Here is a 17,597-nt window from a genome sequence, read left to right as displayed (position 1 = left end):
AACTACACCTAAAGTACATTCCCTTCATCCTGCAAAGGAAGTCAAGGGATTAGTATTGGTCTGTGGTTGCTAGCCTTCATGTTGGACAAACATTTTAACCACCTGTCAATTATCAGCAACCATCTTCAAATGTCCAAGAGAACAGCAGCCAGAAAGGAGGGATTTACAGTTAATGATTACGCATCATACTGGTGTTTACAAATAGGCTTGCTTAACAGATGTCTGGTAAGCAGTATTGATAAACATCATCTGAAAAGCATTTGTTATGTAGCCAGGTATTGTTTTGTGACCCCTTCAGAGATCTCAGCCATGAAGGAAGAGGTTAGAACACACAAAATACTGGAGGGAAGGTGGATTGATGGTATCAGCTCAAAGCCAGCCCAGCTAGTCCTGACAAAGAAACAAAACAGGCAGTGGAGGAAAATATGACCAAAAAAACCCACACGCCTTTCCCCATACATAAGCTGCTCTCATAAGCATCACTGGCTGTATAGCACACACTCATGGTTCCTTCCAGATCACGTCACCATTCATGTTCAGAGCTCCCACCAACCTACCGCCTGCACCACTGCACATACACCACCACCTCCACCTGCCCACCAGCCCTGTTGAGGTTAACTACCCACAGAACCCAGTTTCTGCATAAAACTCCGCTCCAGTTCCCAGTGGGAGTTCCCTGAGCCATCCCATCCTTCTCCTTACTGTTCAGCTCTCTGGACTCCTCTCACCCAGGAGATGGGACACGGGATGCCGCAGGCCCAGCTTCCCCCACTGCTAACCAGAGTGCATTGAACACACAAACCACAGGGCTGTCAACCTCCTGCCAGCCCCAGCATCCCTCACCCACAAAGAAGCCAACCAGGAGCTCACCCCTTTTTTCCAGGTGGCTTGGTTGCACGGATGCCTCATCCCCCACCCAGCTCATGGCGGGGCTCTCTGGAGAACAGGGAGAGTGTCCTTTTCCCAAGGCCGTGGCAGCACCCCCTTGTCCCAGCGTCTTCCCCTGTTAATGCTGGCACACTGCACGGGCATGGGGGAAGAGCCTGTTGGGAGCGGAGGCTCAGCTGGACAGCCACGGACACACAGGTGGGCTGGAGCCCACACCAGCTCTTACCTCTGCTCACACCATCTCTTTTAATCAGGGCAGGCATTTTATTGCTTCATGTAGGTGCTGCACAGAGAGAAGCTTTGAGCCAGCAAAGAAGGTAGAGACAGAGGCCGAGCAATTTCCCCTGGTCTCCTCACCCTGACCAGTACATGCCAAGCGTCCCCAGAGGGACAGAGGCACATATGCTCTTCCAGGCCCATGGCTGCTGGTGGTCATTGCTCCCTTTTCCAGCTCTCAATAAAACAAGGGACTTTGCAATCAGTTCCTAAGGGATACTACTAACTAGCAGAACCAAAATTCATTGTATGTAAATCTAGGTATTTATACTCATTTCTCAGTGTCCCACCAGATTGCATTCATCTAAGGGCTCAGGTCAGAGACTATTACAAAGAAACTGTCTTCAAACTGCCAAACACTTTCAGGTCTCAGCAACGTCAGTCAGGCTTTGCTCCTTCAGCTCCTGCTGGTGCTACCCACTCCGCTGGTAGCCGTCCATACTTGCTCCTTGTTTGTTTTAACAAAGTACCTGAAGCAGATTCACACATTTGTAAGAGAAAGGTCTAAGGGAACAAGGAGGGAAGGGAGCGAATGTCTCATGTCTCATTCAATAAAAACAACCAAGGTAAAAACCTAGATCTAATCTGCCAAATAATGAGGTATCATTTTATGTGTTTTTTTAAACTTGGTACTTCTTACATTAATAGCATACACAGCTCTGCTATTTACCATGATCCTGACTATAATAGTGCCTTACTGGTCTGAGTGCTGTTCTATTTTTCATCATTGGTCTTGTGGGGGAGAGAGGGGGAAAAAAAAGGGAGAGAGGGGGGAAAAAAAAAGGGAGAGAGATGATGTTGACTTCCAGCTTGTCCAGAAGCTTATCAGGTGATGCTCTCCCTCTTTGAAATGAGCAAAATAAATTATTAAACAGTCAGGAGTTAAGACGCTCAAATGTTCCCATTTTGTGATTAGTGAAAGGCAGGAGGAGCGCACAGCCCAGCCTTCTCTCCTTCCAGTGCTCCAACAGCAGAGCAAGACCTCCTGCCAAGAGGAGATGCCTCTTCTCTTGCTGTAACTTCTTTTTCACCTGCATTTCTCTTATGTCTTCCATTCAGTAAAAGACACTTTCTTCCCCTCAAGCAGTGGTGGTGTCCAAAAAACTACCTATATTTACATTTGTGAAAACAGCAGTAACTGTCATGCCATAACAAATAAAGCCCAAAATAACAAAGTACAATCATGGCACAAAATTGATTACTGCAAATAATTACCACAAGCAGATAGTTTCGGCTGTGAAACTTTTTATGAAGTGGCATGAAAACAGATACTGATGATACGTATGTCAAGCAGATTAATAAGCCCCTTCCAACGTTCTCCCAAAACCGGCAAGCAACGGAACCTACCTGCAGTTTTAAAAAGCAAGCAAATAAGACTCGATTTTCATCAACAGGCTCACACTTGCAGGGGAAAATTTTTATAACTGCCTGAGACTGGAGTTAGTCAAGGCATAGGAAAGAGCGCAGTTACCTTTTGGTGTGGCATAACATTTTAAAATACATTTCAATATGTTTAAAGTAGTGCCCTCAACTTTATTCTCTAAATGGATGAACTGGCCTGTAAAACCTGTTACAAGGAGCAACTATGGGAGGATTCTAAAGCCACAGAAAATATAAAGAGCTAGAAATACCCAAATGCATGTACTTTTAAAATCAGGATCCTGTAAGTAAAACCAAGGTTTACTAACCAATCCTATTTGCTGCACTACTTTCTGTCAGATACTAAAAAGCATACACAATTTTTTCCATTCAGCAAGTTATCTCCTTTCAGAAGCATTATTCATACCAAAAAAAAAAAAAAAAGAAACCAGAACTGCACAAAACCAAAAAGCCCAGCTTTTTCCACCTTCTGCTTACCTGTAGCATCTTCATCCAGTTAAAAAAATCTGTCCAAACACTCCAAGGCACATCTTCATCACACCAACCTCCGAGGCTCTTCCTCCCAAAGCACAGCTCCCCAAGGTAGGCCAAGCCCAGACAGGGCTTCTTGAGGTCCCACCCTCCCTGTCAGCCTCCCCACCCGCGCGTTCCTCCATCCGCTCCAGCACCAGAACTGCTCCTCTTGCAACCACACAAAGATCTGGTTCAAGGAAGGCAGCTGGCAGAAAACTAACTTAATTAGTTTAAACTGAAGCTACAGAGGAACCACACCTTCTGCTCAAGTGACAGCAGCCACACTCTAAAACAGCCTTAGACCTGCAGCATCCACCTCACTGGTGTGTGGCTCAGACGTTACAGGGCACGCACGACCAATGGAAGCGGGATGAACTGCTCCATGATAATCCCTTCGTGTTCTACCTTGCAAGACATTGCTTGTTCCTCTTGGTTTGTAGGATAAATCTAGAAGACTGGAAACCCAGCTGTGCTCAGCACCCTCTACAAAATGTCCAAACAAAAGGAGTACTGTAAGTTGCATCAGGGTCATGTTTTGACATAAGTTATATCCTGTGAACCAACTTGCATTTAATGTTTAGTTTACCATGTTTTCACTAAAATGGTTTGTATATGTACGCTTCAACAAAAATGGAGTATGGTGAAGTTACGAACCTGAAAGAAAATACTACCTATCTATTTCCAGATAACCTGTGCGGATCAGCAATCCAATAACTAACGTGGGTAACAACTTATATCAAAGTTAGAAGACTTCTTTATGAGTATGCAGTCATGAAACCGCACAGAAACTGCAAGAAGAACAAAGAGGGAACGGAGTAAGCACTACTTGGGGAAGTATGTCCTGGTACATGTCTGAAAGCGAATGGGATCCAATTCCAGCTCAGAGTTTCCATAAGGCATGCCCCCCACGTTTCAAACTTTTTCACTTGCTTTTGCTGGGAACAGTCAGATCAAAGTTTGGATTTCTCTGGGAGAGTAGTACAGAGATTCATTTGGCAGCATATACTGAGGGGACAGGGAAGAATGCAAAAGGATCTCTGGAAGCACCTAAAAAAGCAGTTCCTTCCCACATCCAGGGAATGGCACCATATTTCTAAAGATTGCACTTAGCGCACTGTAATGTTCATACCTACAAGATCATGAAATACCAGTCCTAGTACTAACAATGCTGCTTCTTTAATCCTTATAATAATAAATACTCCCCTGCTGCCTTTTGTTTCTGACACGATCACTAGCAATGCGAAATGCATTCCGAAAGAATTTCCCTCCCCACGTACCTTTCAGATCTATCTCTGAAGTTGAAAACGTATGGGTTATTACTTGTGTAAGAGGTTAAATCCAGACACACAGCATGGAGCTTCCATCTTGAATTCTCCACATAACATTTTGACAATTAGATGGTGCAGTAAAAGCTGTATTACATATTGCAAGATTCTGCCAGCATTGTCCATAAAGGCCTAGCTAAAAACTAAACTCATTTTAATACAGGACCCTCAATTAAAATTCAAGGGAGGGGGAACAAAAACAAACACACACAAGGGTGTCATATTAGCATCCTTACCAAGCTGCTCTAGTAGCTGTTTTGAGCTATACATCACCAAAAAATAATTCTGCCATTAACTTCGGCTGTTAAGGAAAAAATCACTAGATTTACAACTTTTTTTTTCCCCCGCAAATACCAAGCTATTTTCACAGAATGCGTCATTTTGTTGTCTTATGAGGCAAACACCTACTTCACTAATGGTCTTTTATTGTCACAACTCAAAGCTACATCTTCATATTCCAGTGGTAACTTCAAAAACGCCTCAGGGAGGAAATCACCAAGTCATTAAAATCAAATATGCTTTGAAGAATATTTGGGGTCTGTATTTAGGGGTGGGGAAACATGTGCCTTTTAATTATTTCTTTAATTAAATCAGCTGCGAGTTTTAAAGTTCAGAGCATTAGAAACTGCTTTGATGTTTCACTTCACATAATATCAACCTTTTAGCACAATATAAACAAACATGTTTCCCCATCTTGAGATAAGCTTCACATCATGTGAACATGTAACTGAATCAAAAGCAGCTGTCAACTTAGACAAACCCATCAACTCTATTCAAAAAACAAAATAAACTGTGATACAACTTTATTAATCATAGTTGCCTGTGACTGTACAAATGCATGCTGTAAGCAAAAGACATTTAGGAAGATACTAAAGGCATTTTGTAACTTCTGTTCTATTGGAATAATCTGTAACTTATTTAAATTCTTTGACAGTCCTATTAATGCACATCTTATCACCTCTCAGCCACACGAGAAGCAATGGACCAACTGTCTGGATATCTGAAACGCCAAAACTCTTCCTACAACCATCATAGCAACAGTCTTTGCTAGGAGAGTCCCTGAAGCCCCCGCACCCTTCCAGGGTGGCATATTAACAGAAGAAAATTAATTCTTTCCTAGGTTTTAGCTCAGCAGGTGCAACACTCCTCCCAAAAGCTTCCATAGCCACCGCTGGGATTGAGGGACATGGTAACAGCAACTGGAAAACCAAGGACACCCAACAGGAGTGAGCCAAAACAAGAGGGAGCTGCCAATAACTTCACCAAATGAAAACACACTTCACAAGTTCATCTCAGGCACAGGTGAGCACAAAGCATATTTATTTTTTTTTGGTGATAAAACACAGGATTAACCTTCCAGGAACCTCACTGCGATTTGGTGATCAAAGAGAAGTCAAACCAATTTGCGTTACACCATCTGCCGTGTTTCAAGCCAACTTACTTGATTTTCTGACAGCTGGGCATTTCTACAGGGTTATTGTTCTACAGACAGTTCCATTCTTATTCAGAACTCGAGAAAGGTGTATACCAGGAATTATTTCTCCTGTATTTTGTAACGAACCTGCCATCACAACATCATGGCAACCACAAATGCCCTATGGTTTAATAAACCAAGGAGGAAATCCTGATGGAATATGCTCCACTAGCAACACAGCCACTTTGATTTGACATCCATTGACTTAAGAAGCATCGCTGGTCCTCCTCCTCACCTAAATACTTGGCATGAATTTGTCATACTGCTACATATGCTGTGATCAGGTCTAAGATGTAGGAACTGTCTACACTGTGTGCTGGCTAATTCACACCCAGCCCAATCCAGAATCTAAAAATCTCACTGTACTAAGCACACGTCTGCTTTATTTCACAGAAGATCAAGAATTCCAGCCAGGGTGACAAAGAGCCAGAAATCCCACAGCCAAATCCACCTCACAAAGACCCCTTGCACACAGGCTTGAGCTAGCAATAACAGCATTCTCTCGATTCTTCTACTCTGATAACATGGTCTACTGAGTATTCTCCTCAAGAATAAAGTTGCAACTTACAGCACAGAATTAAAAATCTTGTAGAAGACATTTTCTTTAGTATACTTTAATCAAAATGTGGTGGGTTTAGGTAATTTGAATTTTATTTTGCCAACATTATACTTTTTAAAAAGCAGTAAAAATACCTCCTAGGCAAGCAAGGGACCAACAAAAGTTCAGAGAAGTGGATCACATGGTCAGCTGAACACTAATACCATTTTTCAAATTCTATGAAAACAAGCTTGTTCCCATGAAGGACAAATCGGACCCCAAAGCAATACTTTGCAGCTGGTATGGAGAATGTTGAGAGAAGGTATTTAGATTTGTCAGCAATTCTGTTATAAACCACAGCAGTGCAAGTCAGTCTCAGACTAAAAGGAGAAGAGAAAGTAATTTGTACCCAAAGAATAAAACAGGTTCTGACTTGGACAGGAACTTGAAGAAAAATGGAGGGGGGGCGGGGGGCATAAAAAATCATTCTATTCAGGAATGGTTCTTTACATACTGTCAGCCATGGAGCCCAAAGAAACAAACTTAAGAAAGGCAACTCTTTACGTAAATTAATTCAACTTTAGATTCACATTTTTTTATTCTCATTGATCATCTAATTCAGAGGTTTATCTGACTGACATCCAGAAGCACGTGCTGTCTCCTCAGACAGCCATATGTACACGCAGTAGTCTCTTACCACTACAACGAATTAACAGGTAACTAAAGCAATTCAATGATGTTTTAAGAGTCACTTCCCCGGGGAAATAATTAAATTATATAAGCAAATAAAAAAATATTTTCAAGTCTTAGAACTCTACAATGGTCCCGCTCCATGAGAATATCTTACCTAGCTGCTGTGAATCCATCCACTTAGATCCCGAGATCCACTTACTGGGCTCTCCAAGAGCAGCTAAACAGTTTTCATTACAGAAAGAGTTGATTAAGACTTCTGTCAGTCATCACTCCACATTGCATATTCTTCAAAGGGGAAAAAGCTGTTCCCTTAATTCAAGAACTAAACTTGAATATCAAGTTAAATACTCCCAGGATTTGGTTTATGTTAACCTGACCTGCTAACTGATGCAAATGCTGCAAACTGTCCTTAATATTAGATTTTACATCAAAATTAGCTCAAAGATTTAGAAACACTTCTAAATACAGAAAACAAGACTTAAGAGTTACAAGGCTACAGTTTATGTAGACACTGCATAAGAAACGTAACACTAAGTCAGGCTCCATGAAAGCTGGGAGTATCATGACCAGAGGAAGATTTCTTTAATGAAAGAATCAAGCTCTCCTCAATAAAGCGGACTTCTCTTGTGCAGATTATATGGGAGTCTGGTTACTGCTCACATCAGGTTGCCTGCACGAGTGATGTTCCCCTGACTCCGTGTCTGGCGTTCTCCCACTGCCAGCATTTTTATACGAGCACCCAACACAGCAACTGCACCAAGTATGAACTTTTGATTCAACTGTCCATTTTTGTACAGGACACAAGACATCGCTCCCTGCTGCAGAAATATGAACAGGTGATTTTTCAGCCTACACTATGGATATAATACTTTTTCTTCCTTCTTTCAGCCAGAGCTCCTGAAAGACAACCAAGTCAGAAATCAACTTCCCATCTCAGATGAGACTTTTATCATGCTGCACGTGCAATCAGGATTCGCTCCAATTTGCTCTCAGCAGCAGGTTAAGTGTTGCTATGTACCATCCTGCAACAGATGGAGCAAGTCTTCCTTATTCTCCTCCATTCCCTAACTACCAAACATGAAAGCAACACCCACTTCAAGCCTTCAGCAGCCAGGTCCATGTCTCACGGAGAGTTAAGGATTTCAGCAGTTTTCAGGAGCACCGCCTATTGAGGCATTTATCCCTGCAATATATCACAAAACAAGAGCCATCGCATGGGTCTGATTTTTGCACCACAGGTCCTCCTGCTGCTGGAAATGGGGAGCCTGAATGTTTGACAGGACTAAAACGAACTTTTCTCTTGCTCATATTCCCGTTCCCTGGTCTTCAACACTTCAGTTAAACAGTCCAGCCTGATGGATCCAGAAACACTTCTGGAGAAACCCTCTCTTCCTGCTGCTTTTCAAAGTTACACGCACACACGGAGTAGCAAAAGAGGGGCTGACCAGTCTCTAGGTCACCAGTCTGGACAGTTGGCTACAGCACATACCTGCTGTGCACTTCAGGCACAGCCTCGGTCACTTGGCACATGTCAACTTTTCCACTATTAGCAAGCTAACCAGAGACACGAAAAAACAATTATCTTTTTTCCTTTTACTTCATAAAGGGTAACATAAGATGCCCGTCTATGCCTACACTACATAATCTTTGCACACATCAATAACGACATAATAAAAAAAAAATCGTAATATAGTAGTTCAAATTACATCTATTCTGAGAAGAATTGCACTGACTCTTAACGCTGATCTCACAACAGCACTGAACCGTGAAGTTACTCATTTCAGACATTAGGACAAACAGTGCAGGTCAATTCTCCTGTTATGCAACACACAACCACCATATTCTTAACCTTTTAAGCAGTGCCAAAGAATATGCCAATGTCTGTACACACAAGCACTACGGGTCATGCTGAAATCCCTAGTGCAGTTGCTGGAGTTTCTACAGCTTTACCAGATGCTTCTCAGATGAACCATGAAGATATTCTGCAATGAAACAAGTAGCTCTGAACAAAAAGACTGCCATAATCGTGGCTTATGTATCTATAAGTGAACACACTACATCAAGCCACTGGTAGACCAAACAGCAAGATGAGCAGGTTTTGTTCCTGAGGAGCACAATTTTTCCGAAGACAGCAACCCAGTAAGAGAAAAGAATGCTCAAAATAGAACATCTGAACTAAACTCTTTCAAGTTTACCGGCTAGCGTGACCCTAGGCACAACTAGGTATTAGTCGTCCTCTACAATAGAGGTTATCAGCCATCAGTAAAGGCATTAAGCTACTTTTGTAGTATTAACAAATTTGATCTATCCCAAACTTTTCTTCAGTAGGGCAAAGCCAAATCACAGGATTCCCTGCTTCAGTGGAAATAAGATTAAGCACTTAATTATTTAGCAAACTATCAACCTTCAGTCAGAGCAGAACTTGACCTTCAGTTTTTATTACTACTAATCTGGCTTTAGTGAGACCATATTGATTGGGCACTGCAAACACAGGGTACGAGGACTGTGCACTCTGAGGAAGAGCACAGCACGGTTAAACTGTGCATCCATGCACTTGATCACACCTCAGATCAATTAGGAGACAGAACACAAGACAAACAGCCCTAATTATAGACAACAGGGCTAACTGCAAAAGATTACAGACAACTGTCTTTGTAATTTGCCCCTACTGTATTATTGTAGATAATTTCTAAAAGAAATGCACTTGCAAACAGCACTTTCCACAATTACTTAGTGGGTAAAGAGGGAGACGGAGAAGCCGACGGCCAGCACACCAAATACTTACAGACCGAACGCTAACGCTTGATGCTTCCTCTGAGGCAGATGAACCATTGCTACTTTTACTATTATTGTCAGTGCAGCGTAGATTCCTCTGTGTACGGGATCACAAATTCCTCTCCAGCACACACACACAGATGAGTAAGTAGAAAATGATCTTAATTGCTACATAAATCACATGTGGCTACTTAGCATAGCCAAATACGTGTCTGCATAGGAAGCACTCTCCTCAAAACTGTCTGCAGTACTTCATCAACTTTGCAAAAGAGCAACTGCGCCAAAGGAACACAAGGAAAGCAGCAATTACTCATCCCAAGTCAATTCATACCTGCCTAATGAAACATGCAGGCTTTGTTACAGGCACCTAAACACACACAGAAACTTGACAGTATTGTAGTCAGGTAAGCACTGCACTGAAACCAGAGGGGATGACAGCACGCTGTGCTAGCTGCAGTCCACCAGGGCATGCCTCTGAACTCTGAGAGATGTGCTGGTCTTAAGACCTTTCCTGAATGTTGGCCTCAAAAAGTACAAATCTGTGTGTGTGATATTTTTATATATAAAAACATTGTATACATTTAAGAAATGTTATATATAAAAATATATTTATAAGTTTTTATTTATTTATTTTTAACCTGAGTGTATATATTCATTCATACAAAAAAACCCTATTATTTCTACCTGGGAGGAAAATGCAGCACGTCCTGAACAGCCTGGCCCAATGTGCTGCCTGTAGAAGTCCCCGGGGTCTCAGGTGCCTGTCCGCAAGAGGAGCTGAACAACAGAGACCTGTCACTCTCACTTCTCTCTTCCCGACGCTTATGTTGCTTGGCTTGGCTCACAAGTATGCTGTCACAGGCAAACGCTGCATTACAGACCTACCACTTCATCTAAAATCCTCTGTTAATCGGTTTATTTGCAACTGTTAATCCAACACTGGTGCCGCTGGCTTTTTGCACAAGGAACAAACTGCAGTATCAGTTTTTACTCCGTTTTTTTCTTCATAATTTTGCTTTTGCAGTGGCTAAATCTTAGCCAGCAAGAACCTCTTCCAAAAATGGTTATTCTGATATTGTTCTTATACACAGGTTTACAGTTTAAATAAGAGATCATGAAAATGGGGTACCAAATTCTCTCCTTCCTGAAGCAACTGTTTATGGGGTTTTTTAAGTGTCTTTAGTGTACTCAGATGATCCTGAGCTCAGTTGCGCTGCAGAGCATTTCCCTGAATTCACCAGACTCTTGTTAAGACAAAACTCTGTGTGTCTGCATGTCTATTCACATGTGTTTAAAGAAGCCTAAGCCTAAACATTTGGACCATGAAGCTGTAGGTGTCCAATACTTTCTGACTTCAGCAAAAGTCCAAAGCTGCAGCAGTTCTGCCCTTCTGCCTTTGCACTTAGGATAAAGCTACAGGATTATACCAACTCAATTACATCACTTAAATCACAGAACACCCACACATAGTAGGTACTCCTGATCTCACCAGCGCGAAGTCTAGCTACTGTACTCCCAACACTCAGGTGAATCAAAGTCTTCTTTTCTCCAAATAAAAAGGAAAAAAAAATCCATTGTTTATGTGGTGATATTCAACAAATGTCAATAACAAAGCTAGCAACACACTGCTGGTGCTCCAAAAGTTTATGCTAACAGAGAAGCAACTGCCTGAGAGGCACCTAATATAGTATTAACACAAAGGACTAAAGAAAAAGTGGAAAGATAAGTTAGTCACCCAGCCTGAATACTACCTGCCACTGTTGCTACACTCGTAACATGAAATAAGTTGCTGAAAATAATAGCACTCACCAGGCATTTTAGTGACTTGAACTCTTTTTGAGACAGTACGTTAATCCATCTCTCCTAAACTTGTTTTTAAGTTTTCGTGTGCTAGTCATATAGTTAAGTCCCCAAAATTTAAACTGATGATTTTAAGAACCAACTGCGACGGTCAAGCAGTGTAGAGCAGTCAGCATCCTCTGCACAGAGCATAAATCCCGTCTCACCTCCAGAAGCCGTCAGACAGGAGAAGGGGACTCGGAGTTCACCCCAAAACGGCCACCAGGCTCCTCCAAGCTACTGATGCACACATGCCACATCAGGTGCTCCGAGATAAGAGTGAGGCAGAAACACAGAATAAGGACTGCTAGTTTACTCCAACAGTGACATGGGCTTAAAATAGACACAATCTCTACCCCGCTCATTCCTTCAACTCTTAACTTTCAAGTATTCTAGTTGTGACAATGTTTATCCCATAATACTCACTGACTGCCAAATGGATTTAAAAAAAAAAAAAAAAGAAGAATGAAACATTACTGGATATTTTTAGTTTTTGTTTTGTTTTGGGTTTTTAAATAAATTTCATGACTACACGTCAAACACAAACCTAAACTTTTTGGCTCCAAAGCAAGCCTATAATTAGAAACCTCATTTGTTCTGCTAGTCAGGAGAGCCATTTTCCCTAGGGAATGTTACTGAAAGGAAACCCAGGAAGAGTTGTAATGGCCAAACAACGTGAAACTTATTAATAACGGACACTGGTAACACAAAGCCATCCTAACTAGACTTGAGCGTTTACAAATTGCATTCTACCCCTAGGAACCGTTTTCTTCCCAAATAAAATGCTGTTTTGTCTCTCTTCCTCTCAACGACATGCCTAGACCCACTGTGCAAATTCACATGGAACAGACCTAAAAAAGAACTTCTGCACCCAGGAGTTTGTCTCCTTTTTCACACTTGCACTAGCTCACCCATTTAAAAAAAAAAAAAAAAAAAACAAAACAGATTGCTACATCTTTCCTTGCAAACCTCCTCTTCCAATGGCAAGAGATGGATGGTTACCTTGCCAGGACTAGTTAGGGATGAGACATTCACCCTCTGCCTTTTGTCTCTCCCCTTCATACCTCCTCTGCTCTTTTACATCCGCTTTCCACTTCCAGATTTTTTATGAATTTCCCTTCCCCCCTCCATTACCACACCTGCAAATTCCACTGCCGTGCAGAAAAGAGGGCCACAAAAACAATGTCATGGCAGGGGGCACCGGGTGCAGGGGAAGGAACTAAGATGGTGGGTCTGGAAGCCGTGATGACCGAGACCAGTAAGGGGAAGAGAGAGAGAGAAATCAGACTTCAGACGGGGAAGGACCAGTGTTGACAGCAAGGCAACGAGCAGGAGGAAAGCATGGATTTCTGGAAACTGCCAACAGAAGCAATTCCATTTTTCTTGCCAGCACTTCTACAGAACCCTACATGAAATGGTGAAGAACAGAGCATAAACATGCAGTTGCTTTTTTCTTTAAAGAGCAGAGCAGCACTGACATTTCGAGCTTCTACCTCCAAGCCATTTTGCATCAGACGTTAAGCAGAATTCGCTCACAATTTGCGTGCAAATTATTCACAATTCAGATGCTGAATACAAGTTGCAGGATTTGCCCTCTTCTGACAACCGGGACCCCTGATCTTCACAGCAGCGCCAGCTTCTGAAGGAGTCTTTCCTCAAGCACAGTGGTGTCCTCTCTTACAGATCCCTCACGGGTAAGGGCAGGGAGAGAGATCTCGTCCATAGCCTCTTCTTGCGTTTCTGACCCTTACAGTTACAGTGGAAGGGGACGTCAAAATGCAGAGCAGGCTCAGAGATCTCCCCAGGTCTTTGCAGTGATCCTTACAGAAAACTGGAGCTTAACAAGGCTGGGAACTAACCCAGACGCCAACCACAACACTGTAGAAGCCACTGCCCACCAAGCTGCCTGAGAAAGGAGAAGTATCGCAAGGATTTACATCAACCCTGTTCAAAGTGTGAGAATACAGGGAACTGGCGTGTGGAAGGGAAGCGCAGAAAAGATACGCAGGAAGATGAGTGTCCCTCCAACATCTGGTAGGGCTTGCAGGAGCAGGCATGACTGTTTTCACTTTTCCTGAAAGGATGGGGGTGGCGGGAGGAAAGAGGGAGAGAAAGGGGTCGGCTTTCAAAAGTGTGCAAAACATCTTCTTTTGGTATTTTCTCTACAGGGAATGGACAATTTCCAAAGGCTTGATCATACAGAAGCACGGGCCTGATCTTGCAGAAGCCTATGCACATGGATAACTTCGCCTCACATGAAGAGTCACACTGGCAGGACGAAAATACTTACAGTTCCCCCTTTTTCATTTATTAAATGAGTCACTGCAAACATGAAACAGGGCCACACTGAGCTTAAGCTAGCCTCCAATACTTAAAGTTTACCACAGAAGATAAGAAATCTTAAATAAAGCTAAACTTTCATGAGTAACAACACTGCTTAAAGCAACCTGCATTTTATGCACGTTGCCCTCAGATTAAAGTATTTCTTGCTTCAGAAGTCACTTTGGGACCACTGTTTGGCACCAAAACACCATGCTGCTTGTCATATGGTATAATGTCTTTTATGCTTCAGGTTTTTTTAGAAGTGGTATAGAGAGAAGAAGAGACAAATCTTTAACCCCTTATAGAAGATTAGGCATCATAAGCAAGGCCCAAAGGTACTAGCATAGGATTTTTACACCAGAATTGGTATCAATCCATTAATCCCATTTTAGCTGCAGAAATGGAGGTACATAAGTAAGCCTGTACACATCCCATTAAACGGAAGAAAAAAATTTCAGCCAGCTACTTAATTTCCTTTTTTTTTTTCCTTTGGAAAGCCACGCAAAACAAGTCCAAATGCTACTACTGAGTTTTCCTGCAGGCACAGCTGAAAGGCCAACGCTTTGACCCATTTCTTCCCCAAGAGAAAGGGGGCAGAGGGAGCTAAAACAGCGATAAAAGTAATTGCCAGCACTTAAGTCTTCTACAAGAAAAGAAACCCCCACTGCAGAACTTAATATCTGTATAGTTGAGAAATACACAGAAACAATAACTAACGGCTCCCCTCCTTTCTCTTTGCTCAAGGGGACATAGTATGCATTTTTTGACTAAACCTCAAATACAAACCAAAAGTAACATCCTCATCCGTACAAAGAGGCTTATTATGATTGTTATTGCTGGAAGGGGAAACTCACTCTTACTGGCCACATGACTGTTGAAATCTACATTCAGCATTGTTTGGGGATTTTTTTTCTTTATAACTCAGCAGCTCAGAGCAACTGGTAATAACTTTATGACTAGAAACATTAGCTGAGTGTTTCTGATGCTGCAGAGTCAGCAATACAGATGAATTTGTTCCAGGCTACTAAAACATGTACCCTGCAGCACCTCGCTGCGGTATTCTTTTGGGAGTCATTATTAGAGCACAATACCAAACTTTAGGGTTTTTTTTCCATCCCTCCTTGCTTGGAAATGTTAACATCACATATAGCGATTTACACGTTTGCACAACTTACTACTTATACAACTAGTATTTAGTAAGGCAACTTGTACAACAGCATCCTAAAGACACGCATGTGTTTTTAGGATCTGAATCAAGGCCTGGGACTTCTCACATCTCATGACACAGCAGCCGCACACAGCCTGACAGCAGCTAGGTATCTGTTTGCACAGTAACGTCACACCATGGTCCTCCTCTGTAAGGGCCATGTGGCAGCCAACGCTGGACAAACAGGTTAGCAGATGAAATTCAAGGATGCCCGGCAGGACTTGTCAACTTCCAGAGAGTCCCTCAGGTCAGTGGGAGGCTGAAACTCAAAACAGATGAGAAAAAGACGACCCCCGAGGAGGGGTGCAGTGCGAAGCACCCTGGGGAAGCAGCCACGACCGGATAAAAAGCTCGTCCCAGCCTATTTGCACAAGGTGCCTGAGCTCAGGTGTAGGGAGAGGGTGCGGCCAGGCTCCCTGCCAAACTTCGCAAAGGAAGCCAAATCTCGAGAAAGCTCTGTGCACTTCCTCGAACGGGAGCAGGAGTTTCCCCAGGGGCAGTTAGAGGGCTTAAGTTTTAAGCAAATCACAAACGGGGCATAACAAATGGAGAACCTCGGAGAAACAGAAAATAAGGTTGGCTTTCTGCAGCACAGTGTAGCCTAGAGGGACGACTGTGGGCAACAAACGATGGGCCTTGACAAGCCCCACCAGTGGGCCAGAGGGCACCCAAGGTATCCAGACTTTGACAAGGAAGTTTAGGTCTCCATAGCAGCAGTAATATCGACACCAAAGTGCAATGGGGAAAAACCACCAGAAGTTTGTACAAAGAAACAGGCGCTGAGGAGAGAGGAGCCACAGACGCTGGTGGGAGCAGGGGAAGAAGGGCTAGCATAAACAAAACAGCCTCACTAGCTAATAGTTTCCAAAGATACAAACCACCTCTAGAAAGAGATCCTGCACTTTGGGAAGAGAAAAATGAGAGGCACCGGACTGCTTAACTAAAGAATCGTGCCGTTTACCCTATATGGTTCAAAGACTGCTCTGGATCAGACAAGGACTGTTCCATCTTGTATCCCTGACACGGATTCTGCTCCCAGGAGAGGGGCCGGTTCTGTCATGGCACGGCTTCCTCAACGCTTCTCTCTCTGCCTGCAGCCCTGAAGGTCCTCCACCGAAATTTCAATGCCGACGACAAAAGGGGTTGGTTTGGGGGGGGGGGTTTGCTTTGTTTTTAATCAGTTCTTCACTTCAAAGCCCACTTACAGTTGACTTCCTGAGCCTGAATGCTTAAACCAAGGCACTTAAAACACTTCTGAGGGCCGTTCTCTGCCAACAAAACCGCTGAAGAGGCTGTCGTTCCCCTGCAAGCCAGCTCCCAGCGGGGTGAAGCAGCAGACCCTGCCGGACCCCAGCAGAGAGCCGCCGGCAGAGCCGATAGCACGCTTACTCACCCCACAAACATGTAATTTTTGATCACATCCCCATCCCGCCGGGCTCAGGGGTCTGGGTGTAGGGGGGGAGTCAGACCCGCAGTCCGGCTCCCTCAGGCCGGCTCCCGAGCGGCGCACCCCGGCGGGCTGCCGGAGCCGGCCGGGAGCCCCTCGCTCGAAGCCCGGGGAGGAAGGGATGTCCTTCCCTGCCGCCTCCTCCCCGCTCCCTCCCGTGGCCCGGCCGGCTCCGGCCGGTCCTTCCCATGGAGGAGGGGGCGGCGTACACGTGGAGGCCGAGGCCGGAGGGCAGGAAGGCGGCGGCCCGACACGCCACGGCCCGGCCCGGCGCTGCCGCCCCTCAGCCCGGCGCACGGCACTTACTTGCGGGGCGGCCCGGGTCTTGCCCGGCGGCCTCCTGAAGAAGGAGGTGCGGGCGGTGAAGAAGAACTCCTCGGACTCCTCCTCCTCCAGGCTGCTGTAGCCGCTGCTCATGCTGCTGGTCCAGGTCATCGGCGGCGGCTGGTGGTGCTGCTTCTGCTGCTGGGGCCGGGCGGCGGAGAGCGCCGTCCCGGCCGCCGCATGGGGCCCCGCCGCTGCTGCTCCTCTCCCAACGCCGCCGGGCCCGGGGCGCAGGAGGAGGAGGAGGAGGAGGAGGTGGAGCCGCTGCTCTGGCAGCTCCGCTCCCGCCCTCCCGCTCCCTTCCTGCCGCACAAGTTTCCGCGGGCCGAGCCGATCCGAGCCCTGCCAGGCGGGGACGCCCCTGCCCGCCCTGGGCAGCAGGTGAGGGGGCGGCGGCCGAGCGCTTCCCGCCCCCCGAAACACCGGCACGGCGAGGGGGGTCCCGCCGGCCCGGTGAGCCCGCGGCCGGGCGGCGAAGGGGGGGAGGCGGGCGATGAAATGTCGGGCTCGAGTTGGAGTTACCGACCCCCCTCCTGGCCTCTGGGCCGGCACCTTATCACACCACCACCCCCTTAATTGCAAGCGACGAGGCAGTT

At 44.8% G+C, this 17,597-nt stretch overlaps 1 protein-coding gene across 1 annotated transcript in view; it reads right to left on the bottom strand.

Moving 5' to 3' along the window:
- The window catches only part of LOC141737546 (ras association domain-containing protein 3-like), a 53,201-nt gene extending 35,758 nt beyond the window's left edge, over positions 1 to 17,443 (bottom strand). Inside the window, exon 1 of the mRNA XM_074572376.1 lies at positions 16,984 to 17,443. Coding sequence (XP_074428477.1) covers positions 16,984 to 17,112 — 129 coding nt within the window. The 5' untranslated portion in view covers positions 17,113 to 17,443. The remainder of the gene's footprint in view (positions 1 to 16,983) is intronic.
- Between the last annotated feature and the right edge of the window lie 154 nt (positions 17,444 to 17,597).

Source organism: Larus michahellis, chromosome 1, assembly GCF_964199755.1.
Source record: "Larus michahellis chromosome 1, bLarMic1.1, whole genome shotgun sequence".
Classification (NCBI taxonomy): Eukaryota; Metazoa; Chordata; class Aves; order Charadriiformes; family Laridae; genus Larus; species Larus michahellis.
This window is presented reverse-complemented; position numbering and strand designations above follow the sequence as displayed.